Below are 26,657 nucleotides of genomic sequence, written 5' to 3' on the forward strand. Positions count from 1 at the left end.
ATCAAAACTAAAGTCAAGGCCTGGATATTTCCTCTATTTGATGCCAAGTATTCAACAAATGTTTCTCCCACTGCCCAAAAAGAGTTAAAAACAAAAAAAAACTTGATTGCTTCATATTTAAAACTAATTTGTGCTCCTAAACATGAGCTATGTTTCAAATATAAAAGAAGCAGATAAAAACAAATAAAAATGTTGAATTATTCCAAGACTAACTGTGAAGTTAAATTTTTCCAAATGACAGAGTGAGTCAAATTTCTCTTCAAACATTTATTGCATTTGCCTTATGAGCCAGGCTTTGTCCTAAGTACTATTCAGAAATTAATAACTTGGTCCCTGCTCTCAACAAGTTTACAGTATAGTGGGGGACACATATAAACGGGAATGGAAATAAATGGTAAAGGGCAAAAATGCAAGGATGAAGGATCACAGAGGCTATCACAGAGGAAGTTCATTGTTTCCACACACACACACACAAAATCACTATAAAAAAGTAACATAATAGACCCAAGAGGACCTAAAAAAGTCCTATTTACTCTACTCATGGTTCTCAAACTTGCAAGTCATTTGGATTGATGCCTCAATTCTCCAGTACCCTAAAAATTTGCATTCTTCCTTTATTTTATTCAGCATGTTATTTTAATAATCTTAGACTAAAGACTGAGAAAATAAATTGAGTATTTTAAAACAATTTATCCCATCAATTAAAAAAAGATCTACACCCAAATTCATAGCAGCATTATTCACAAGAGTCAGAAGATGAAAGCAACCCAAGTTTCCCTCCTTGGATGAATGGATAAGCCAAATGTGGTCTATATATACAATGTAATATTATTCAGCCTGAAAAAGGAAAGAAATTCCCACACACACTACAACATGGATGAGCCTCAAGGCTCATCTTTTCCTTATAAATTATCCAATCTCAGGGGTCTCTTTATAGCAACGCTAAATGAAATCAGTCAGTCACAAAATGACAAATAACTATAGTTCCACTTATATAAGGTAGCTAAAGTAGTCAAACCCATAGAAACAAAGTAGAATGGTGGTTGCAAGGGACTGGGGTAATGGGGAAATGGGGAATTGTTTAATGTGTACACGGTTTCACTTTTGTGAGATAACGTTCTGAAGACTGGTTGCACAACCAGTCTTCAGATTATATACTTCAGTTAAATACTTAACACTACTGATCTGTACACATAAAAATGGTTAAGATGGTAAATTTTACGTTATGTGTATTTTACCACAATTAAAAGTAAAAATAAAATTTTCAAGAGGGATCATGTTATAATGTTACATGGTGTATTGTCCTGAAGCTCTACTCCAAGAAAACATGATTGGGGTACACAAAGGCCCCAAATGTGAGAAAATGCAATACTTCAGTTCTTTTAGTCGTGAATAAATACATTGTGATGAGAGGGATGAACATAGTTTTAAAAGCTGTTCTTGCCTTTGTGGGGAAAACAATACAAGCAAACTTATTTAGGTCACAGCAGTTACTGTAAACATCCCAAGAAAAGCTTATTAATAACAGCCATCCACAAAGGACCTGGTTTCAACCAAAGAATGCCATGGAGTCAGTGAAAGGAAGGCTGGAGAAGAATTGTCCTGTATTTTAGAAATAAGAATGTTAGCATCTTTCTGTAGTTCAGCTTGGATTTAGAAATCACAAATAGGGCCAATTATTTTAAATAAGGAAATTGAACTAGACAGTGTCTGAAGGACCTTCTGGCTCTAAACCATAATAATTGGTTGCTTACTTGATAAAAAAAAAAAAAAAAAAACAGAAAAATACCCTAAACATTTATGTCAATCCTTGATTCTGCTATCAGTAGAGTAACAGAGGCCACCTGCCTGAATCTGTTACTGTGTCAATGTGGAAATGTACTGGGCTAGGCCCCTGCCACTAACTTGTTCTATGACCTTGGGCAAGTCATTGCCTCTCTGTGGGCCTAATTCTTCTACTCTGTAGTGGGAAGGTTAGACCAAATGATGATGAAGGTCCCTTCCAGCCATTATAGCCTATGATTAAGGATCTGTGGAGCATGGTGATTAAGGCTGCAGAACAATGTGAATATACTTAATACCATAGAACTGGATACCATAGAATTGACTATAAAATGGTCAGTTTTATGTTGTATATTTTGCCACAGTAAATATATTTAAAATAATTAAAATAAAAAAGATAATAATCCGAGAAGCAAGACAGCCACTCTGAGCAACAGTTTCTAATTAGAATAGCAGGAAACAAATGCCTCAACAAGAGGCCTCTAGGCTTGGTTTTTATTTCTTTCTTTTTAATCAAGTAGTCCTTCATGCCCAAAGAAACGTGCGAGTACACTAAAGATGATGCTATTAAAAGAAAAACTTTTCATAAAACAATAACTCTTTCAATATTGTAACTACCTCCACATTCGGCATTTGAGTTAGATTTGTATATATAGTTTTTATAAATTGAGTCTCCCCTATATATAATATGGTCAAGAGAGATGCACTCTGAACCAAATCTCACTCTCAGCAGAGCAACTACTCTCATTTCTTCCAGCCACGTAAAACAAGCAACTCAACTCTGGCTCAAAGGCAGGGAAATAAGTTTATTATCTTCTGCCAGGATTTTCAGATCCTGGGGAGATGCCTCTGCACTAAAAATCAATACAAGATTTTTCAAGGTATTCAGTTTTGTCACTTGTTCGGAGACAATGGCCTCAGAAAAGAAGATGAACTGCCTTACTTCCTTTTCCTCCCTTTTTCTGCATGCTGCCCTTTAAAGACATGCTCTTTGTGCCAGAAATTCAAAGGTTGCTTTTATGTCCAGTGGGGTGGAGGGAGGAAGCTCGGTGTGTTTTAAACGGTGAAATCTGTCAAAGTCCCGAAGGCTCTTGTGATACAAATCAGGTCATCCTATACAGCCTGAACCCCCAATTCCACAGAGGAAATAAAAACCATTTATAACTCAAAGTAACTAGCAGTAATAGGTCAATGCACTTGATTGGTCATGAACCAATTACAGAGACACTGCTTGGTGCCTCAAGGATGAGAAGGGGTGGGGGTGCACCTAGGCCCAGCCCAACACTCACACTCCTGCTTCCACCTCCCATCACCACCTGCTGCCAGATACAGGCAGAAAAATTATGTCCAAGGAAAAGCGGAATTACCTTGTCCACCCTGTGCCATCGTGCTCTAGACTGGCAGAGAAATGTCTTGGAAGTCCCACTCCCACCCCCTTATCCCACCAGTTGAAGATCCACTGAGGTTCAAGCTATCATAAGGGTCAAAATATTTGGACACTGACCTCTGCTATTCTAACAGCTGTGCTAGGATTGCCATCTCTGAATGGCATGCCCGAAGCTCCCTCCCAGCCCCGCCCTCTCTGCGAGAGCCGAGGCTTTGAAATTCTCCTGCTTCCCTACTTTCTCCTAAAGGGAGACCATCAAGGGAAACAATTGAGGCAGGACTGGCAATAAGATAGAAAAAAGCAGCAAAAAGAGAGAAAGAAGGCTTCCAAGCAGAACATTTATATGTGGAAGATGAATAGGGCCGAGAAGGTCTTTAAGGTTGCTTAATTCAACCCATGAGGACACTGAGAACTCAAAACATACAGTTGACAACAATGCTGGTCCTAGACGTCAGGGCTCCACCTCATGTAATATTTTTGGAGTGGCTGACTCCTTTGAGAATCTGTTCAAAGCAATGGAGCCTGCTCACCAGAAAAAGTGACATTTATACATAATTTCTAGGGGAGTCCTGCGATTGTCTCTAGGACAATGTTTCCCCAACTAGCCTGATGATAAGAATCACCAGGACACGTGCTTACAAGTCAGATTACCAGCTCTTTTCCTAAAATTCTAATTCAGTAGGTCAGCGGGAGGGTTTTTGTTTTGTTTTGTTTAGAAAAAACAAACAAACCAACCCTACAGGTGATTCTTTAGGCAAGCTTCAGAAACACTGCCCAGAGGCAGTAGGTCCCTAAACCAGCTGTGCATTAGAACCACTTGAGGAGCTTAATAAAAAATGTGGCTTTCTAAGGCTCATGCCCAGATATACTGAATCAAATTCTCATGGTCGGGGGTATATGTGGTTAGACGTGATGCTGATGCCCAAGCTGGTCCAGGAACCACAGCTTCAGTGGTTCCTGAACCACAGATAAGCAACCCATGTATGACTCCATCCAGCTTGACTCATCAGTAATTTGGCTTGGCCAGAGCCTGATGGCTATGATGGGCACCAGATCACTCACTGCTTGACATACCACCAACATGAAACAGAGTGCTTCATGCACTGAAAGTCTGTTTCCCTAAGGAAACTTGCAAAATAAGCTTGTATTATCCATGAAGGCAGGGATAGTTATCTGTTCTGCTCACTGCTGTATTCTCAGTGTCTAAGAAAGCAGATGGCACATAGAAGGTTCAATACATATTTATCGAGTAAATTAACAGATGAATTAATTTACACATGCATTAAAATAACTGAAATCACTTAAGTTGGGGTATGACTGTCCAATGCATGTGTGAATCTGTAGATTTATTTCTACCACCAAGAAACCCTCTATCAAGAGTCCTCTAACTTGAAAAATCAATATGAAAATCACTACTATTTCAGTAATATTATCAGTATCATCATTGACCAAATTCTACGTAGATAGCCCATTATGAAGTAGCAATTGTATCCTAAATTAAATTAGCAAAATTAAATCCAGCAGGATTATTGCTGTTAGTCTAAGGGCTTTTGGTATAGAGTTTCAAAGGTAAAGGAGCATTTACAGAAACCTACGATGGATGATAAGCATTGTCATTACGTAACACATTTAGTGAGCACTTGCTTTGTGAAAAGGATCCTTGAAGACATTCCAGTCTATTGAGAGAGATAAGACATAAGCAGATGAGAAGTTAACCATGAGATATACCCAAAGTAGCCCATGGAGATTGCCAGATGGGTGACATAGAAGCCCTGTACAGAAGTAAGCAGTCAGTGCCTGCTGGGAGGGCGGAAGAAAGGCTTCATGGAGGACGGAGGTTTAGCTTGGACTTGAAGCATCATATAATATAAAAATAATAAGTAGGTCACGGTAGATCAAGGAATGAGGGAGCAGAAAACTCAGTTTGAAGACAATCAATAAGTAATATTTCATTAATATTATTTTTATTATTATAGCATTAATATAATTATGTATTTCCACTATAGATAAAAATAGAAAATATGACTAAACGCTATAAATTTCTATAAGCCAACCACCCAGAGATTCCTTTTGGTGCATATTCTTTCAAGATTTATTCTTAGCATATTTGTTGTGTATCTATTTACATATGTGCATAGTTGTCTATGTGTGTTTAATTTGGTATTTACAGATTTATACACACATATACATAGCCCCATATGGGCACATATTCATATATGTACTTTTACAAAATACTAATCATGCTTGTGGTGTCCAGTGAGAAGGATCTCAAGGAGGTGCAGGAAAAATGTTCACACCCCAGGCACAAATCACCATCTCTCCTTGGTTACCCCTAAGTCCACACCTAGTATACACACTGAAAATGATGGTGCAAATTATTTAACGACATAAAATAACATTCTAACACGTTGAGGGAAAAAAGGGAAGTTATCGTGTATGTGCCTGATCCCACATACACACTTAAAGATAATTAGCCATGTCTATGTATTATAATATGCAGAGAAAAAGGACTAGAAGCAAAGCCTCAAAAAGTTAACTTGGTAGTGGAACCTTGGGTGATATTTTCTTCTCTACGCTTTTATGATGTTCCAAATTGTCTCCGGTAAACATGCATTATTTTGTAATCTGAAAAAAATCAATGTAATAAAACATAAGCAATATAAACACACACACATAAATTCAAATCTGCCTGTGAGCGTCCTGCTCAAGATGCATCTTCGGTTTTTGAGCAGCTAAAGTCAAATTAGCATTAACAAGAAAGACAGAGAAAGCAAAGCTCTTGTGTTGGTCAAGCCCTGACTTCAAGGCTCTTGGCCTTCTATGCCTGCCTTTGAGGTGTCTAGCGGGTGGGTCAGGTGTACGGAAAGCAAGAAAGCCTTGATAGGTGTCGCTAAGGGAGGAGGGCGCGCCTCCCCGAGCCCCGCCCGGCCACCACCAGCGCTGCTCTGACCGCCACCATCTTAACGCTGCTTCCCCACAGGCTGCAACGTGCCCGCGGTCTAGACTGCGAGGCCGCGGGCTGCACCGGAGCGCGCAGTATCTTTCCCCGGACTGCGACCACCCGCACCGCCAGCCACGGAGCCCTGGCCCGGGCCCGCGGTTCCCTTTGCGACGCCTCCCCGTGAGTCGACTGGGCCGTGGGTATCGAGGACAAGCAAACAGAAACCCCCACTGCCCACCGCCGCTGCCGCCGGCAGGAAGGCGCTTTGTCATGCCCGGAGCCGGCGCCGGGCAGCTCTTTGCCAAGTTTCACCTTCGGTGACACAACTTTTCCGTGTTTCTTTTTTAGGCAGCTGCCACATCACGAGGCTAATGAGCACATTAAGGTTTGTAATAAACCTGCCTGCCAGATACACAGGAACTGAGGGAGGCTGGTTGACCAGACCTTTCAGCGCGATCGTCGGGTTCCCAGCTAGCCGAAAAACAAATGTTCCCTGGAATGAGAGCATCTAGGAGCGCCTTGTCCTGTTTCCAAGAGAATGGCTCACATTGTTCCCAGAGCTCCGAAAATCACTCACAAATTCAAGAGCTCTTGGAAGCCTTAATGTTCAATAAACCCCCCAAGGGGAGAGGCAAGCATACACACAGAGAATCAAAGGCAAAATAAGCAGGTCAATTCTCAATACTTTCAAAGTCACCATTGAAAGAAGTTTCTGAAAATATCTATGGGCATATTCAAGAAGTGCACTCAGCCTGTCTTCTTTAGATTGTTTACTTCTACTTTTAAGAGCTAGATAAATATTTTAAGAACCCTAGCTATTTACTAACCCTCAACTCCAGAACAGTAACAAATGCTACCTACATTATTTGCAGCAAGTTTTGAGAACTGGGTTTCATGTTTGTTATTAAATTTACCTATAGCCATGCAATAGACCCATCACTGTTCATTATTACCATTGAGCAACAGTTCTACAATACAGATAAATACTACATGATTCCCAACTTCGAGAACTGTAATTAATATGCTTGTTCAAGGCGTTGTGTCTCTGTTAACAAGATATATTTTTAGAAATATTATCTAACTGAAGGCAGCATAAATAGTATACAAAATAAAGCTTGCACTTTTTTATTTTTCCATTTAAAATGAGTTACATAAGTAGTGAAAAACCTCTTCTGTGGAGCTACACTTTGTTGTGGGGGGTGGATTTCTTTCATCACGATTAATATAGCTATCAAAGGAAAAAATCCAGAAATGAAAATCTTTCAATGAGCTCAGCACACCCTGAGGAGCCCCATTCGGTTAATAAAAACCACTGACATTTGTTAACAAGAAAAGGAGGGAGGGAAAGAAGGAGAGTCGGAGAAAGAACGGGGTAGGGTTGAGAGACAAAGAGAAGGGAAATGAGACATATGATTCTGATGGGAGACAGACTGAAAGCATATACCATGTAATGAAAACTAAAATAAACAAGTGGAGTTTTTACTCAACAGTGAATTAAGAGGATGTATAATCTTGAAGACACAGGTGAAACAAGGTCCCAGATGCAGTTGCAAAAGAAAGTACCATTGTTTTTAAACCAATATGAAAGCCAAAGTCACCTGGCCAATGAAAGACACAGTCACCTGGCCAATTCCTGTAGCAGTGGTTCAAGAGGATGGCCAAGTGAAGTGAGATGCACATAGGAAAGTTTAAAGTCAGAATGTCCCAGGCCAGAGAAGAAGGAAAGGGCACCCCGGCACAGCACCTGATAGAGAAAAGTCACTCAAAAAATGTTCAGATTTTGTTTAACTGAACAAAGACCACAGCCCTGGAGCAACCATGCATTTAGTGTAGGCACACTCCTCCTAATTATGTCCAATTTGGTGAATGGAAGTAATTTTGTCTTTGTGCAAACCTGCATTAGAAAGACTCAGCTGTGCTGCCTAGGAAGGGAGTATGATATAGTGGTTAGTGGTTAGGAGGTAGATTTGGAGTCAACCCAATCTGGTCAAATCCTCACTTCACCATCTTGTTAGCTGAGTGACCTAAGGATGGCCTCGGTCTGTTTCTTCATCTGTCACATTGAAGAATAGTGTGGATATTCATTCTCCATACACTGAATGTCCATATAGTGTTATGAAGATTTCATGAGATATTTCATGTCAACTCCCTGGCCTATAGTCAGTGCTCAGAAAATACTATTATTTTTAGGACACCAGTCAAAATTATTTCCCCCACGTATCTAGGTGTTAGAAAGTCAACCATTAACTATTGAATTCTTTGAGTGAAAGCTCTACCCCAGGCAATCTTTAGATAGAATGTAAATATCCCTAGGTATTTGTCAGATTAAGCCACCAGGAGGCTCTGAAAAAGTCTTTCTCTATCACAGTGCCTTCTGATATGACAACAAAACAGGAAGTGAGCAGGGCATAGGACCAATGAGTTTTCATAGGTGCATGGCATATGCATTCATCATTTATTGATTACTACAAGGCCAAGCACCGTGTTAGTAATTTGCAAACCACTTTTGGTGTGACTTCATATAAGCTACATGATCTCCATGAACTTCAATTTTCTCATCTCTAAAGTCTGTATGTACTAAGAGCTACTGTACTTCATTTGGCTGTCAGGATTAAATTAGATATATGTAAAAATAATGTTTGCCTAGTAAATAGTAACTGCTCAATAATTTAGAGGCTACTATTATAAAGACAGCAATGTTCATTATTGTTATTTGCTATTAAAGGATGAATAAAACATACCTCTGCTTAAAGGATTTCCCTATCTTTCCCAGGTCATTCAACAACTACTCCTAGAAGACTAACCATGTCCAAGATTCTATTGAATGCCCCAGTGTGGGGCAGGGTGGGAGTCTTCCAAGAAACCAGAGGACAAGACAAGAAGGGTTATCAACAGGGGATGAAGAGTGTTGGATGGGGAGGTGGCTAGGTTTGTCAGAAACCAAAGAGTGCATACGGGAAAAACTAATAGATGATGATAGAAATAAAAATAGGAGGCCAGGCGCAGTGGCTCACGCCTGTAATCCCAGCACTTTGGGAGGCCGAGGCGGGTGGATCATTTGAGGTCAGGAGTTCAAGACCAGCTTGGCCAACATGGTGGAACCCCATCTCTACTAAAAATACAAAAAATTGGCCGGGCAGTGGTGGCGTGTGCCTGTAATCCCAGCTACTAGGAAGGCTGGGGCAGGAGAATCACTTGAACCCGGGAGGCGGAGGTTGCAGTGAGCGGAGATTGTGCCACTGCACTCCAGTCTGGGTGACAGATTGAGACCCTACCTCAAAAAAAAAAAAAAAAAAGAATAAAATAAGAGTTGTCTTTAGGTGAGGGGAATGACTAGAAAAGGGCATGAGAACTTTCTGGGGTGACAAGAATGTTCTGTATCTTGACTTTGGTGTTGATTTTACGGATGTAAATATTTCTCAAAAATCATTGAGATGCACACTTAAGATCTGTACATGTTACTACAGGTAAATTTCAATTACAAAAAAAGGAAATTGAGTTTTACTGTTTTTCTTTTCTAATTTGGCCTTTGACTAGGCCTGCCTTTCACCAGAAGATTCTTTTCTTTCTTCCCAGCCCTACTTACAGGAACCACAAAATAAAGGACAGACATATACAACTAGGGATTCCTTTAGGCCAAAGAGTGATTGTCCAGACCAAATCTGATGTCTCTGCAGGCAGGCCAAGCAAGCAACTTAGCTCTGGACAGCCCTATTGTACTCCCTAGAATGTCAACCACAACCCTACACCAGCAGAAGCCTTTGCCTGTGGGGAAGGTCATTAGCCCGTGACACTAGTACTATTCCCATTTGAAAATCAATGCTAAAAGTAATTTCAAAGGGCAGAGGCAAGATCAGCCATGAGAACTGCTTTACAGTAATCACAATAAACAGTCATTGTAATTTAGACTTAATATTTATTACAACTCAGATCCCTTAATATAATAGTCCTTCATATATCCATTGTGCCCTAAGAATCAATAATTTATTTCTTTTCTAATAACCCCTCCCCCCCCCATTTTCAGAATTAATACTCTGGAAAACACTGCTTTAAAGGAAAAAAATGGCCATCCAATTCAAGGAGAAATCGGATCTAAGGCCTGGAGTGGTGGTCATAATGACTACTAAATATTATTTCACTTCTTTAGGAAATTAATGCATTTACCTGGAAACCCACACTCTTAGGAAATGTTTCATCAATATATGACATTCAAAAAAGTGATAAAATGCCATGTTAAAAAATGTCAGAAATAAGATTCAACTAAGTTTGTAGAGCTGGTATATTACAAATAGATAACCTACATTTCAAGTTGATGAAAACTAACTAAGATGACCCACATTACACAGGACAATGAGCCTGAAATCCACTCTTCAGCCTGTGCTGATATATCATGGTGATGATGTGTCTTCTTGATAGGGAAACATAAATCAGTGACTGCAGAAAATGAGTTATGCAGACATTTGTGTTCTGTACTAATTGCTAAAACTATATTATGTGCCTAGTCTTCACATTTCAAAGATAATGTTAAGCTGAGCAAGGTAATAGACATGTAGGATCCCCTTCATCTACTCTACTTTAATGCACATGGTTTCTCCCCCCTCCTTCAATTGCTTAATCTTGACAATTATTGTCCATTCTTTTCAAATTTCTCAACTCCAAAAATATAAGTCATACTGAAGCAGACACTAGAAAGCCTTTTTATTGGATATATTTGAAGAACTGCAACACATTCTGGTTGTTCTATGTTGATTGTAATTCCCAGAATAAGAAGTTGATTTGGACATAAAACAGCACAGCTGCAAAGAGACCTGGAACGCTGTTTCATATCCTTACTTACCGCCTTACAAATCAGCCCTCTGGCTTATCCAATTCTGATTCAAATTCTCTCCCTGATTCCAATTCTCTCCCCAGTCCTGACCCTGTCCTCAAAGCCACCCATAAAATCTCCCTGCAGTGGGCATAGACCTCAACTCCTTCCTTCGCCCCACAGCTCACCCTCTGCTTCTTACCCAGGCCCCAATTCAACATCCATTCCCACTCCAACCTCACCCACATCTCCAGACCTAGGACACATAACTAAGCCCTTTAAATTATTTGAACTGTGCTGAAAAGAGGCTTAGAGGAAGCAGTACTAAGCTAGAGAAAAGATACAGTACCCCTAACCCATGCCTCAACTTGCTCCCCCTTCTAGCTTTAGCCTTTGTCAATAAAGAAGCTACACGCTGCTACAAATAATTATGAAGAGGATTTGGGTATAATGTGCACTCATTTTCTCCACCTATCCCCAAGAACAGACCAATATTTCTGATTAGAGATCTCCCTGGTCACACCTCCTTAGCAAGGCTATGATCACCTCCTTCAGCACAGAAGAGACCGTGTGGCTTATGACACTGTATGTAAAACCATGCGACCATGGTGTCAGAGTGAAAAAAACAAGTCCCTACATGAGTAATAGACAGATGATTACTGTTACTTTTTAATAAGAGGTCACCAACCTCATAATTTCTTGTCGGTAAAATACCTCTAAACATCTGCTTTTGCCTGGCCCAAGTCTGAGAAAGACACCTGATGAAACCTATTATAGTAAACCACAATGATCAAGATGATCTTTTGGAAGGCATTCAGGACTCAAGCCTAGATATGCTGGCTGCATGACCACAGTGCCCTGTCCTTCTTCAGTAGGATAGGATAGAAAGACTATTGGAAAGGGCCAGGAAGTGAACAAAAAACGAACTGTGGTGTAAATGCATGGGGCCACTACTACCCATTACAACAGCAGCTGTACAAGTGGCTGGCTTCTTGGGCTATGCATGGAATTGTCCTCCATTGTCCAGCAGCCAGCATGAGCCCAGCCTGACAACAGTGCTGTCTCACCAAGAGAACCCACAGCCCACAGAGCCTTGAAACTTGCCTGGATATGGTGGCTGTTAAGCTAAGCACAAAGGAAAGGGTTGTTGAAAAGAACACACCCAACTCCAAACATGTAGCCACAAACCTAAAGACAGTTTTGAAAGCGAGAATTAGCTAGCGTTTTTACTTAATCCAAAAAAGATTTGGTTTTATCTATAGCAGCCTACAAGATTTCCGATGCCACAGGAAAACTGTTGCAACAAACCAGAAACAGCCTTAACTGAGTGCTTTTCCAACAGAAGACTGCTGAAAAGATCTTATGTGACAAGGTAGAGAAGAGTGAGTCAAAGCTAAGAGAATATCTGCTTGAACAAACAAATATTATGCTTTCTTCTTCCCTGAAATGGAAACAGATCCTCCGGACCAAGAGCCGCGTGACTCAAACTATATACACATCTGCCAATTTTAAAGTTTATACAAAGCATAAATAAATACACAAAAGGCAACTGGCTGCACAAGAGGCCTTTTTAATAGTTTCAAACAGAATCAAGGTCCCTGCCCCCTTTCCAAAGAGAACAGCCTATCTTGTCTGGCTACATTTTTGAAAAGGTTATGAAAAAGATCAGTGTCCATCACTGGTCTTAACCTCAGTGAGTTGAAGAAAATGTCATTTAAAAAGACAATCAGCAACTTATGTACTCTTAAGGCCATATTTCATTCAGCAGCACAAAATAATTTACTGGAAACCTACTACCTGTGCTTTAAAAGCTCTGGAAACACTGTACTCTATAATAATTGATGTAGTTATGATACACTGTGGGTATGAGCCCTAACTGATGGGGGTGGGAGGCTGAATTTAAATGAGCAGTAGACTCTGAAAACAGATTATGAAATTCATTCAAACTGTTACTAAATTATTTGATTTCATCCAATCATCTGTCACACCATTGTTCAAAATTAAATGTGTGTACATTCAAGGTATCTACGAAATGCTTGATCCTATATCTTGCTATGTTACAAAGAATATGCCAATTAGTTTTTCAGCTTAAAAAAATTAAAGATGACCTATATATAGGAAATTTGTAAGTAAGGAAAACTCTTCAGAAATATGGTCAACATATATAAACTCTATTGATTAAAAGATAAGTAGACCTTGTACCTTTCATCTCTAATATAAAAAGTAGTCTTTAAAATTTAGTCACATAAGACTTTTCATATACTTGAAAGAAGAAAATACTAATGGCTACTACACACTTACTATTTTGAAAATGCTCTAAATTCAACAACGAACAGAAAGGCTGAAATGGCAATCTTGCTCTTAGCAGCCAAAAGCTTCCCATCTTCTCGGGGAAGTAAACTCCCTTCTTAAAAGTTGCCTTGTAAAATTAATTTATTCTAATTACAGCCATAATTTCAAGTGCTAATTACACAATTCCTACAGAGGTATGTGGTTTCAAATGTGGCGAGTCAACACAAGAAAATGTTATGACACATGCCTAGTACAAATTTGTATTATTGAATTACAGAAACCTGTCCTGTTTCCAGATGCGTTAATCCATTCTGGACAACTGCAAATTATATTCCTAAAACAGAAACTCATTTTCTGTGAATGAATTTGGTTTCAGGGTCTCCCAACGGTAGCCTGAAATAAACCTGAAGTAACCACCTGATGGAAATCAGGAACCAAAGTTCCAGAAACAAACGAGAAATACTCCCAGATTCAACAGGGGAATGACGTGCCTAGATCAATCTGGTGCTACATTCTTTAATTACATTTACTTCTCTGGGCCCTCAGTGGAAAACAAAACGATTTAATGACCCTAAAGTCATTTTCCTTTATCATATAAATGCCTGTTTGAGACTCAACAATTAGGGGAGCTCTGGAAACCTACAGCTGTCGTTCTACTTTCCAAAGTTACTCTTTCACTTGGGATTGAATGCTAGCCTTGAGCCAGACCGGGGGCAACAATGACCCGTATGACAACGGATGTAACCCCTCCACAAACTTCCGGAACCTTCAGTCACCCTTTCGCCTATTTGGGGGAGAAATGGCTCCACTTAGAAACAAGGATAAAGGCCTTGAGCTGAAGACTTTGACAACTTTCCGCGGGGGAGGGCTGGTGCTGCCCTAGAATCTCCCGGGAAAGAAAGCTCTGAGAGATGGGGAGAGGCGAGAAGGAGGAGAGGAGAACAAGGAATAGAGAAAGGAGTGGGAGTGAAGGGGGCCTGAGGGCTCAGGAAGGAACTGGGGCCCCCATGAACAAAAGCTGGGACTCCCTGCGCTGCAACCTCACTTCTGCAGTGGGGACTCAGCGCGGGTCGCTGCGGTCCAGTGTGCTTGGGGCCCTCAGGGCTAGTCCAGCCCACTCCAGCGTCTGCTCCGTGGCCATTCCGGACACTTGCACCTAAGGCACCTGCTGTTCCCCACTGCTCTTCCATATTCCCTCTCTGTGCCTCTCCGCACCCCGGTCTCCAAGGCTGCTGTCTCCAGTTTACATTCTGGAGCTAATCCCGGTCCTGAGAACGGCAACGGCTAGAACCGGCAAAGGGTGGGGGGGCGTCCCCTTCCTTTGCCTTAGTTCTCCCCAGCCTGAGCACCGCTTTGCTGCGCCTCCCCAACCCGCCGATGGGAGGCCCTGGGCAGAGGCGCGCACTCCAGGGGGACCAGTGGTCGGGTGCCCCGGGCGCGGTGGCTGAACCCCAGCAAACAGAGGAAGAGGACTGCCCCCTCCCGCGGAGGCCCACTCACGCTGGGCACTAGTGACAAGGGGACAACAGCCTTTGTTCTCCTGGGGCTTGGCGAGGCTGTGCTGCCAAAGCGCAGCGCGGGCGGCGCCAGGGCACCAGGATTGCTCACTTTTGCACGCGGCGTGTCGAAGGGTGCAAACTCCTGCCTTCCCGGAGGGTTGGGGTGGATAAGGAGTTTGGGATTAGGAGGTGTCGGGTGGCGGGGGGGGGAAGGAGGTGGTGGGAAAGGAGGGGGGGAGGGGTTCTGCGTCTCGACCAGGCTCTTTGTTTGCATTGGGGGCGGGGAGAGGGGGCTGAAGGTGGGTTCAAGCTTGGGTTCTGAGAGCAGGGCAGATTCCTGAGTATGTCACCATGTTGCACGCGCGCAGCACACATATGCACACTCGCGCACACGCACACACATGCACTCATACAGACAGGCGGCCGGCTGTCAGCAGACAGCGCGGTTCCCGGCGCTCCAGGCTGCAGCAGCTTCGTCTGCCCGCAGCGCCACCACCGTGCGTCCAGAGGGGAAGTGGAGGAGGCTGGAGGCACTCGAGGGTCGACAATTCCGCGAGGAAGGAGGGAAAGTGGTGCAAACCTAGATCCACCCCCTAGCGACCTCTGCCCCCCCTTTTCTCCCGGGGTCGCAGAGGTCATGGGCAGCTTAGGCTCCGGGAAGGAGGCAAGGAGCCGCCGGAGGGCGGCGCGCACGCGAGGGGGCGAGGGAAACGAAGGAAAGGAAAGCAGGCGGACTCGGCGGGCGGGCTTACCCTTAGAAGCATCTTTCTCCTCTTTGGGCTTGGTCACCTTTCCACTCATAGATCCCAGCTTGCTTGACAAGGTTCGCTCAGAAGACGGAAGTCCTCGCCGAGCGGGCCGGACTTGGGAGAGTGCTTAAGGCGGCAAGTCTCGACCACGAGCTCCCCTCGGTGTGGTTCGGGGCGGAATCCGCTTTTCCCCACCGCTGCCGCCGCCGCCGCTGCCTACGAGAGAGTGGGGAGGAAAGGAAAGGGGTGAAGGAGGAGCCGCCGTCGCCGCCGCCGCGATCCCGAGCGGCCGGCCGCGGGAGGAGCCGCTCGCCGCGCTCAAGAAGTGAAGAGACAAAGCGGCGCGGCGCTTCCTCCGCGCCCCGCGCCCTCAGCTTCTGCCCGCCTGCGGAGAGCCACGCTCGCAACCCCCGGGGCGGCCGAGAGGAGCGGCCGGGACTCCCCGGCTTCACTGCCGGCCTCCCTGGGCTCCGCGCGGGCCGCTCGCTGGGAGTTGCCTGGGTGGGCTGCCCGCGCACTGGCAGGCTGCTTTCCCCCGCCTCTCCCAATCCGCTGCGGGCCGCCAACTCGATCAAAATAAAACCCCGAGGAAGGCTTTTAAAAAAATCAAAACAAAGATAAAAATATTCACTTAAAAATAACAAGCCTCCCTGAAAGGGAAATGTTTGAACATGTGATGAGCAACGTGTGAGCCTGTTACACCGCAGAGTCGCGCAGCTTCTCGCCCGCGGGGAATCGGGAGGAGAGGGTCGCCTCTTTTCTTTCTTTCTATTTAATCCATTTCCAGGTTCCTATTATTTTGCCAAAAAGGGGGCCGGAGTTGCTCGCCGGCGGAGGAGTGGGAGACGATGGCCCTTACCTGCTCTCTTTCTCTCTCTCCCTACACCCACACCCCCTCGGAGCTCGCCCGCTCCCTCGCTCGCGCTCTCCTTCCAAAGAACTCTCCGGTCCTAGAGAGCCACGAATCAACACCGCGGCGCATTCTATATAAACGGCAAGGTGTGGGCACGCGGAGGGTGGGGGCTGGCGAAGGCGGGGCCTCACAAAGCCGCCTGCCCGCTGTAGTAAAAGGAGAGCTCGGCAGGGGCGCGCCGACGTCAGCCGCCGGTTGGCAAAACCCCGGCGAGCCCCGCGTAGTGCGGGCGAGCGTGTCTGCTGGGCGTACCCTGGCCCCTCCGGGGCAGGGAGGGCCCGCGGGTGCCGCTGTAGCGGGCTCCCACCGTTGGCCAAGGAGATGGAAGCCCGGCGCTCCCCCCACCCCGGCCCCTGTAACTCCTCTACTCCCAGCGCCTGCTTTCCCAGGCCCGTGCTGGTCGCCACCTACACTTTGGGGACTCCCCTGTTGGCAACTGCTCGCACCGAGCAGTGGAATCTCAGTCCGGGAGTCGACGACTTTTCGCTTCTGGCTAGCTGCTCAAGTTGAGACAGTCCGGCTCTCAGGGGGGAGAGAAGGGCTCTCTGGGATCTGGGTGTCAGTAGGTCAGAGAGTGAAACTGACCGCGGCGGCTGCCACCTCCCACCCCCACCCCCACACGCAGGCCCCTCCTCCTAGGGCTGGTCGCTCTTGTTGGTAAACTGGAAGCAAAGAGTGCCCACCGCCCAGGATGGCCAATCCCAGGCAAACGGGTGAGGTGGGACTGGGGGCGAGTGCTGAAGAGGAATAAGTAGGATTGAAACGTTGCCTGAGGAATACTTGTGACAAAACCCAGAGAAGGTCCCTGAAGATTAGAACTAGAAGGAAAACTGCTCAAGAATTGTTCTACAGAGGGCAGATGAGGAAGGAAAGAGAGAGAGAGAGAGAAAGAGAGAAAGAAAGAAAGGAAGAGAGAGAGAAAAAGAAAGAAAGAGAGAGAAAGAAAGAAAGGAAGAGAGAGGGAAAGAGAGAGAGAGAAAGAGAGAAAGAAAGAAAGGAAGAGAGAGAGAAAAAGAAAGAAAGAGAGAGAGAAAGAAAGAAAGGAAGAGAGAGAGAAAGAAAGAAAGAAAGAAAGAGAAAGGAAGGAAGAGAGAAGGAGGGAGGGAGGGAGAGAAAGAAAGAGAAAGAAGGAAAAGAAAAAGGGAGAGAAAAGGAAGGAAGGGAGGGAGGGAAGGGAAGGGAAGGGAAGGGAAGAAAATGAACGAACTAGGGAAGGAGGGTGAGAGAGTAGTCAGGAAATAGCCCCTGGGGCGTCCTGGAAAACCTTTTCTGCAATGGCCTTTTTTGTGTGCATGCGAGTCCCTGGTAGCCTCGCGCTCTGTTGAGGGACTGGGGTGGTGACTAGCAGGACTTGGTCCTCAGAACAGTCCATTAATCAGACCTTAGGCTTCATCCTGGCCATGAAGGCGCGGTAGCGACTCCCATGCAGAAAATTCGTTTTCCCTCATCCTACTCAGCCCCACCCCCTTCTTAATTCGGTTTTGTTAATGGCATTAAACCAGGCGAAGAAATCATATAGATGGATTAGTCTTACTGAATCCCAGGCGGTAACTCAATTACAAGAGCCTGCTGTGGCTTTCAAGACCAGGAGTGTGGGCTGCCCCTGCTCCCAGTCCAGGTCTAAAGGTCGGCAACCCTCTAAACTCAATTTGCAGCCTCCATCCTCAGTCTGAGAGGAACTCCAGGCCCATTTTTCTTGTAAATAATATCTAATAATCTGGGGCTTGATGACACAATGTGATTATCCAACCCAATGTTAGACCATTAATTAATATCAGTTGTCTGGGAAGGAAAACATTTCTCTTCAAATGATCGAATTCAAAAGGGTTGGAGGTTTAGATGGGTTTAGAGGAAAGGTCGAGGGGAAGGGGAGTCCTACCCCAAATCTCAGCATTATGCAGTATACCCATGTGATGAACCTGCACATGTACCTCCTGAATCTAAAATAAAAGCCAAAATTTTTAAAATAATAATAATTTATACCCCAAAACAGTAAACATCAATTTAGCACCTAACCTGTGCCAAGCAGCATGCTAAATGCTTTTACATCATTATCTTATTCCATCTTCACAACAACCCTAAGGACGTGTTTGTTTTGTTATTTTCGTTTCACAAATGAGGAAAATGAAGCTCAGAGAGGTAAAGTAACTTGCCAGGAGGTCACACAGCTGGTACATGGTGCAGCATGGATCACAAAGATGGGCAGCAGGCTAGGATGCCAGGTGGGTCTGTCTCTAAAACCAGTGTTCATCTGTTATACCACGTGGTCTCTCAAAACTCCTATCAGCTTCTTAAAAAGAGGTGGGAGGCACATTTTCACTGGTCCTGTCTGCCAATTCTAAACTCCTAGGTCTTTTAAAACTTCCCTAGCTCAGCACATTCAATCAAAAGCATACACACACATACTCCTCCGTTGTGTACATACCATTTAATTTGTCCACATCCCTCCAGTAAGCAACAATACCTTATTTTGGGAAAACGGTCAGTTTCTGTCTTGGAAGATATCAAGCATGGCATTGATGTGGACACTGGGTGTCTCAGCTTTCCTGCCACGTTAAGATTTCCAGGAAAGTTCTCTCCACAGATAAGACCCCTCTCTAAGCCCTATCAACAATGACACCTCTAGCAAGGGTAACTTCCAACTGGAAGCTAGATATCATTCTGTTCCTTAAAGGAGACCAATCTTCAACATGTGACTAAACCTAGGTTAGTTAATATGATCAAGGTGAGTTGAGATGTCTGCTTCGGAAAATTAGTGGAGTCTGTCTGTCCATGAACACAAACAGGTAAAATACAGTGTTTTGCTTCACTGTAAACCACCTTGGAAAAGAAATATCAGAAGATAAAGGAAATACACACTTCATGCAAGAACAGTATGGTGGTTTGTGTCCATACAGAGACAAATCAATGACATCATAAGGACACTCATGTCAGAGACCAAGGATTATGAATAGTCAAGTGCAGGGACAAACATTCTTATCTAAACCAAGCTTCTGAAGATTCTGCTAAAGAGGTCACTCACAGCTTGTTCTGTGAAAGGAATGGGGGACTTTCTCTCTTCAAAGCCCCATGACAAATTTAGTATGAAAAAAGTGTTGTTGCAATTGACTCAGAAAAAGGCATGCTCCAGTGTCCAGCCCCCAAGCTACTTGGCAATGCAGGATGGTCAGCTGGAAGATCTGACATCTGTGTGAGGATGGTCCGTAGGTCTTTTCCTGCCACCAAAGGGACTCAGTCTTCAAGCATCTCAAGGAAGACCTGGCTGAGCTTATAGTACTTCCCCTTTCCCACCCAGCCTTTCCCACACAGATCCATCTCCCTCATCCCACTGTAGTGGAAGTACGTTCAGTTTTCAGTGTAGCAATTTGCACTTAACTGGTCACTTCACCTCTCTGTGCCTTGTCACTTTGGTAAAATGTGTCCCATCCTGTCTCTGCTGCTCTTATGAGAGAAATTCCATTGACCCGGTAGAGTATGGGGTGCAGAGTTATTCTGTGCAGTAGAGTGAATTAGTCCTGGAATTAAAGCAATATTCTAAAACAAAATGTTGCATGGCCACGCCTCTAAAGAGGGCTGGGCTGCTTTCTGGAATAAAGGACAGAGGCTTCACTACTTGGTAGTGAAGTGGAAAAGGTCCTAAGAGGCTCACCCTCTTGGCCCTACTATCTCAGTGTCAGTTTCCTGCTAGTCTACAAATGCCTCAAGACACCAGACTCTGGATTCCAGGTTTGCTCATCCTACAGCAGCTCTGAGCAATGTCTCTGGGCAAGAGACCACATGGTTCCCTTGTCTGTGCTAACGGGTAAAGTTGGAGTGAGCAGGAGGGCAGAGGACACATACACTTAGGGCATTTTTTTCTGGCAGTTTTGGACTACCTGGGTGTAGAGACATTGTCATCAGGCACCACCAAATTAGATGTTTTAGTGACAAGACTGCTTCTCACTGGATGAAACATGTTTTTCATTTGTGAAAACATTTCACAGCAGAAAGCTGGTTCAAAAGGAGGCAGCCTGGCAAAAGCTACACTTCCAGCCAGAGTGCTTGAGATAAAGAAAAGCCCACCGGGCCAAGATCTGGGAGTTGGAAGCCACTTTAATTTTTACGCTTAAGTCTCAACAATTTGAACGTTCAGATCCAAATGCCAGAGCTCTGAAAGGCATTCATTTCTGATTCAAACCCTGCAGTGTTTATCTATATCATGATTTAAGGTTCATTTCTGTTGGAATCTCCAATGAGTTGGTGGATTTCTACAACAAAAGACCTGGAAAACATAATCTGCAGCTCCCCAACTCTTGGCCACTGTAGCAGTTTTAAAATGTGGCCATTGAAAGGTGGCCACTATGTCCTCCCTTCTTGATACTGACTGGGTTTGTAAGTGCTTCAGCCCATACAGTATGGTAGAAGTGTTACTCTGTTACTTTTAGGCTAAGTGAGAAGAGGCCACGTAGCTTCTGCCTGGCACTCTTTGGAATGTTTGCTCCGGGAAAAGCCAGCTACCTTGTATGAAGTTTGTCCACACTGAGGCTGCCATACTAGAGAGTTCACATTTAGGCTCACCAGTCAACCATGCTAGCTGAGCTCCCAGACGACAGCCAGCATTGCTGGCCGGCAAAGGGAGAGATCTGTCTTGGATGTCAAGTCCAATCATACCACGAGATAACTGCAGCCCCAGCTGACACGTGACTGCAGCTTTATGAGAGATCCCTCAGTGGAGAACTACTCAGTGGAGTCCTCCTCACATTCCTAACCCATAAAATTGTGAACAAAATTAAATGTCTTTAATTTCTAATTTGTTTTTAGCTACTAAATTTTAGGGTAATATGCTATGCAGCAATAGTTACTGGAGTCGTGACCAACAAGTTCTCCTAATCCTATATATATTTATATGCCTCTCCACCTTGCAGAGCTAATGTCTGTTTCCCTCACCCTTGAATCCAGGCTGTCCTTGTGACTTGTAATGTGGCTAAAGTGATCCTATGCCAGCTTCAGTCCTCACCTTTAAGAAACTTGGCAGATGCAGCTCCCTCAAGGGGAAGCCAGACACCATGTAAGAAGTCAGACACCCTGAGACTCAAGTTGTAAGGAAGCCCGAGCTGGCCATATGAAGAGTCCATGTGAAAGGGAACTGAACAACCCAGCTGATGGCAAGAACCGAGGCTCCAGACATATCGCACCAATTAAGCCATCTCAGTCAGCTCCTAGCCATTCAAGCTGTGAGCCTCCAGATTTCATGGGAAAACAAAAAGCCATTCCTGCTCCACCCTGTCCCCGTTTCCAACCCACAGACTTGTGAGCAAATTGGTGGTTGTTTTAGGCCACTCATTTTGGGAGTGCTTTGTTACACAGCAATGGATAACTGAAATGAGTAGTCCAGAAAGATTTTCAGATCAAGTCTTCTCTGTTCCCTATGTTTGTCTGTTACAAACCAGAATGGGTTTTAAAGTGAGAGAAAGTTACAAGACAGAGTGATGTCAATGATGCATCCAAAAACAGCTTAACACTAAGACCCTTCCAATCTACACGAAGCAGATGTGTGATTTTCTGCCTCCTGTAAAATTGACATTTGGGCCATTATAATGCGATGTTGGGATGCCTGTCAGGAATGAACATCTTTAAATGTTTGTCACTTTCTTCTCCAGTGAAGAAGGAAACAATGAGCTACAGCTTTTCCAAAGATTCCATCTCATTCCCAACCAATATCACCGGGCAGCACTGGATCTTCACCCAGAATCCCTATCATTCCACAGCATTCAGAATCACCTGTGTCAAAGAGGAATGGGTAATCAAAGTTAGCCTTTTCCTCATAGCATGCTCCCAACATTCACTACATCTGAAACTGAGGACCTTGCCATTGTCTCTCCCAGGAAGTAACACACAAAAGACTTTGGCCTGGGTCAGTTTCCAGAAGATTTTCAGGTCTTGTTCTTGCCTTCATTCTAGCAGTCATACTGACAATGGTAAAATAAAACAGTTCGGGAAAGAAAATTTTATTTCACAATAAATTATTGGATATAGTAGTAAGTTGTTGGCCCTTCATATTTGCCTATATCTTGAATTCTCTCAACAAGATTGTAAATTCGTAGAAGAAAAGGACTGTGTGAAACTCCTCTAAGATTAACTTGTCCCATGCCCAACCTGTGGTATAACATAGTGCCTGGCACATAAGAGGCACAATAAATATCCTCATCATTATAATGTTATTTGCTTAATATACTAGTATGTACTACATATTTATCCAGAATATGGCACTTTATACTGAAAGCAACCCTCTGAGTTAATGGTTATTATTATCTCCATTTTCCAGATGAGGAAACAAGCTCAGAGAGGTGAAGCAACATATCCAAGATTATACAGCTAGTAAGAGGTGCACCCAGGCAGGATTGAGATGCAGGTAGGTCCTTCTGCTTCCAAAGTCCCTGCTCTTTCCACAATATGACACTGAATATTTTGTTAATATTATGAAATAAAAAATACCTCTAAAATTTCTCTGAAGATAAAGTCAAACATTAGAGAAAGAGAAGAGATCTCAGGGCTTACTGGGCTCTCCTTTGTTTTCTGTCAGTGCCTTTGTTTTCTTTCTTTGTTTTCTGTCAATGCCTGACCCTTGCCCCTCCCCACATCCCGCTACCCCCCACCCCCACAGTGTGATAGACATAAAGGAGTGGTGTCCAGATTCTCCTCCCAAGAAAGGCTTGCTGCCCAGCTATGGGGAGTGCAGTCGCTAGGCAGCCTCCAGCTGTCAGCTCCCTCACGGTTTGTCTCTGCTGCGGAACTGCTTCACTTGAGGTCATTCCCTTCCTAGGTCAGCCCACATTCCATGAATGAGCAAAGCCTGGCCATTTTAGATCAACACAGGCACTCTGACAGACAATACTCACTCCAGAGCTCCCTGCCAGGTAGGCTAAGGCTTCGTTAGTCCTGCTTCACAGTTCAACTTCTCCCTCTGCCCAACTCAGCCTCCTCCCACTTCCTTTCACAGTTGTTGATCCCTAATGAAAACATCTTCCACCACAAACTCCATCTGCTTTCAGACATTCCCATCTGTGACACCTTCTCTCTCTGTTTCTCTCCAACCCTGTCTTATTGCCCACGATTTTGGTAAAGAAAGATTCTGGGAATCTTCCTCTTCCTCTGATAGTTTAAATGATCTTCACTGCATTGCCAGTCGTTTTGCTTCTGATCCTTTGTCTTCTTGGGTAGCTTCTTGGAGCCTTCTTTGGAGTGCTAGGGGTTGGGACATGTGAAGAGCCCTTATACACAGCTGGTACTGTATACAACTGTTACATTTTAGAGAAAGAGAAGTGACTCACAGATGGTCAAGAAATAACAAGCTGGGTTTCTCATGATGAGACACTTAGACCTATACTTTCCTTCACTTGAAACTGTAACCTACTTGGTATGATTTTACATGGTGTAGAATGGATGTGTCTGGCACATGGCTGAAGTGACTTTACCCATTACACTGTTGTCATAACTGTACCTGCCATACTGTAGCTAACTGTGGTCTTCTCTAAGGGACCTCCCTACTCATGTACTCTTCTCAGTATCCCACGTGTGGGATTCTTTATTCTTCCCCATTCTACTTCTCCCAGTGCAGTCTCTGCTGCTATTTCCCTTTCCATGTTCTCATCCCCTCTCCCACTATGAGGATCTTGCATGATTGTTTCTTATTACATTTTTTTCTGTATTTATTCCACTCTATTCTATAAGGCCTTTTCCCTCCCTACATCACCCAGCCTGCAAGGTAAGGAATCACTGTTGTCTGCTTTGGGGAGGCAACTCAGATCAATAATAGGAGCCTTACTGTTGCTTGGACAGCACAAGAGAATCTCCCTGGAGGGTCCCCACTTACTATAAAAGAAAAGAAACAAAAGCATCATTTTCCTTTGTTTTAGGCATACACCAGAAGCATTGTCAAGGCAGCAAGACTAATGACCCAAAATAAATGAGGTAATTAATATATCGTGCTTTATATAAACTGTCATTTCGTCCTTGTACCTTTTCTCAGTATTACACAGTGTCAGCCTTGATTTACAAGTAATGAAAAGAGCTTGGAAAGGGTAATTACCAGCTCAGGTTCCCATATCTATGGAATAGCACTAGCAGTATTTGAACCCAGGTCTTTCTGTTGCAAAATCCAATACTTTTTGCATATCAGATGCTGACGTTGTCAAGAAGGCTGCAGTTGGCATGGGCCAGAGGATTCTGAAAGAATCCATGGATAGTGAGTGATGCTCTGTCTTTTTTGGTAGTGAAGAGGACATTTCTGAGAACCACATCAAAGCACACCAATCAAGAAAGCTATGGCACTGTGACTAAGGACAGAGGAGTCCTCTCAGAGGCTTCCTTAGCCACACTCATAATCCTACACTGCTAGTCTTTGTTCTTTCTTCTGGGGTACTGTGCTGGATTGTCCGATGTCAACTCAGGGACCACTTCTGGTTAAGGCTGGGAAGTAGGTTTTCAGAAGCTCTTTCCTTATATGGTTCCAAGTTAGAGTTTGCCACTGAGAGAAACTCACTCAAGGCTTGGAATGTGGGAGTGAAGCAGAAGTCATTGTTCTCAGGAGGCTGTGACAGTCAGATAGTGTGGCTTCACAGATCTCTCTATGACGTCCACTTCCGATTAGCCTTATGCAACTAGACCTGGTGACTTCTCAGAATTCCTGTGAGCTTTTGTTTCCTCACCTCCTCCAGTGTTTCAAGTTAAAGTCATTAGAGACATTTGTGTGATCCTCCAGCATGAATCTTCCAGACTTTCACTCTCTAGCTCCTCCTACTTTTTATGAATCCAGTTTCTAAAATATATTAAATTCCTTATCATTGTTAACATTTTAGTGGCTCTATTTTCATGACTGTACCCAAACTGATGCAGGTACCCACCCTGAATTTCACCACTAGTTCTGTGTTATTATAAAGTGTCGCCCTAGGAAGTAATGTAACTAAAGTCCATTGAAAGGCCTTTTTTCTTCTTCTTTAGAAACCACAGAGGGCTCTGGGAAGATACCAACTAAGCATGTGTTGTTTCCCATTGTCAGCTCCAGGCTTCCTGCTTCTCCTCAACCTAATGGCTATTGAAGCCTAAGGAGAAGAACTGGATATGAGTAGGGTCCTAGACGTTGCAGAAGACTTAATAAAAATAAGTGTTATCAGGCTTTGCCCCTTGAGCAAAGCCTGGATCCAGCACTAGAAAGGCCCAGCACAAACAGACTAGGAGATTGGGAAAACAACATTATACTTGTGTTCCTGGTCTCCTAGACCTTCAAGAGGCCAAGAAGGAATGAACTAAAGGAACAGACAGGGTCAGTGTAGACCTGGGAAGACAGCAGCTTTCTCCAGGTACTAGCTTCTAGTATCCCACTACTCAATGGCTTACTACCCCTTGGGGAGCTCCCCTTCTAATATGAGCTGACCTCAATGTGCTGACAGCAAAATGCTTTATAACCATTTCTGTGGGTTCAGCAATCACCAACCAGAGAGAGGTAAATTGAGCAATGTATACCTAAAAAAAATTAAACTGATGGGAGGAGAGACAAGTGACAACTTGAAAACCATCACTACCAATAACGATAACAAAATAGGAGCATATAAGGAGATACATGCACAGCATAAAAATAGACTTTCTAGAACTGCAAACAAAAATGTGATTTCCCAAATAAACAGTTCAGTAGATGCATTTAAGACGAAGAGGATTATTGCTGAGACCCAAAACAGTGGCCTGGAAGATAAAGTGGAAGAAGAATCACAAAGCACAAAGTCAGAAATATAAAGACAATGAAATGATGAGGAGAAACATAAGAACCTTTGAGGATAGATCCTGAAAAATAATAAGTCTCCTAGAAGGAGAAAAGAGAAGAAATATAGGAAAATCTGTGATTTTTTTTTTTGGTCAAAGATAATGGAAAATAGCTTTTCTGAGCATAACAATTATAAAATTTAAATGAATAATTTAAAATATGCAAAAAATAACTGTTTGGAGTATATACCCAAAGGAAAATGAATCAGTCTACCAAAAAGACACATGCTCTTGTATGTTCACTGCAGCTTTATTCACAATAGCAAAGACATGGAATCAACCTAAATGCCTATCAACAGCAGACTGGATACAGAAAATGGGGTACCTATACACTATGGAATATAATACCGCCATAAAAAATAATGAAGTCATGTTCTTTGCAGCAACATGGATGCAGCTGGAGGCCATTATCCTAAGCGAACTAATGCAGAAACATAAAACCAAATACCATAAGTTCTGACTTATAAGTGGGCGCTAAACATTAAATACATG

At 43.6% G+C, this 26,657-nt stretch overlaps 1 protein-coding gene across 3 annotated transcripts in view; it reads right to left on the bottom strand.

Moving 5' to 3' along the window:
* The window catches only part of FGF13 (fibroblast growth factor 13), a 593,844-nt gene extending 576,859 nt beyond the window's left edge, over positions 1-16,985 (bottom strand). The window contains exons 1-2 of one of the 3 annotated variants that reach the window (XM_024352961.3): positions 16,782-16,985; positions 15,461-15,673 (exon numbers count right to left, since the gene is read on the bottom strand). In XM_024352961.3, coding sequence (XP_024208729.1) covers positions 15,461-15,509 — 49 coding nt within the window. In that variant the 5' untranslated portion in view covers positions 15,510-15,673; positions 16,782-16,985. 3 annotated transcript variants of the gene reach the window in all.
* Between the last annotated feature and the right edge of the window lie 9,672 nt (positions 16,986-26,657).

The sequence above is a fragment of the Pan troglodytes genome, chromosome X (assembly GCF_028858775.2).
Source record: "Pan troglodytes isolate AG18354 chromosome X, NHGRI_mPanTro3-v2.0_pri, whole genome shotgun sequence".
NCBI classification, from domain to species: Eukaryota; Metazoa; Chordata; class Mammalia; order Primates; family Hominidae; genus Pan; species Pan troglodytes.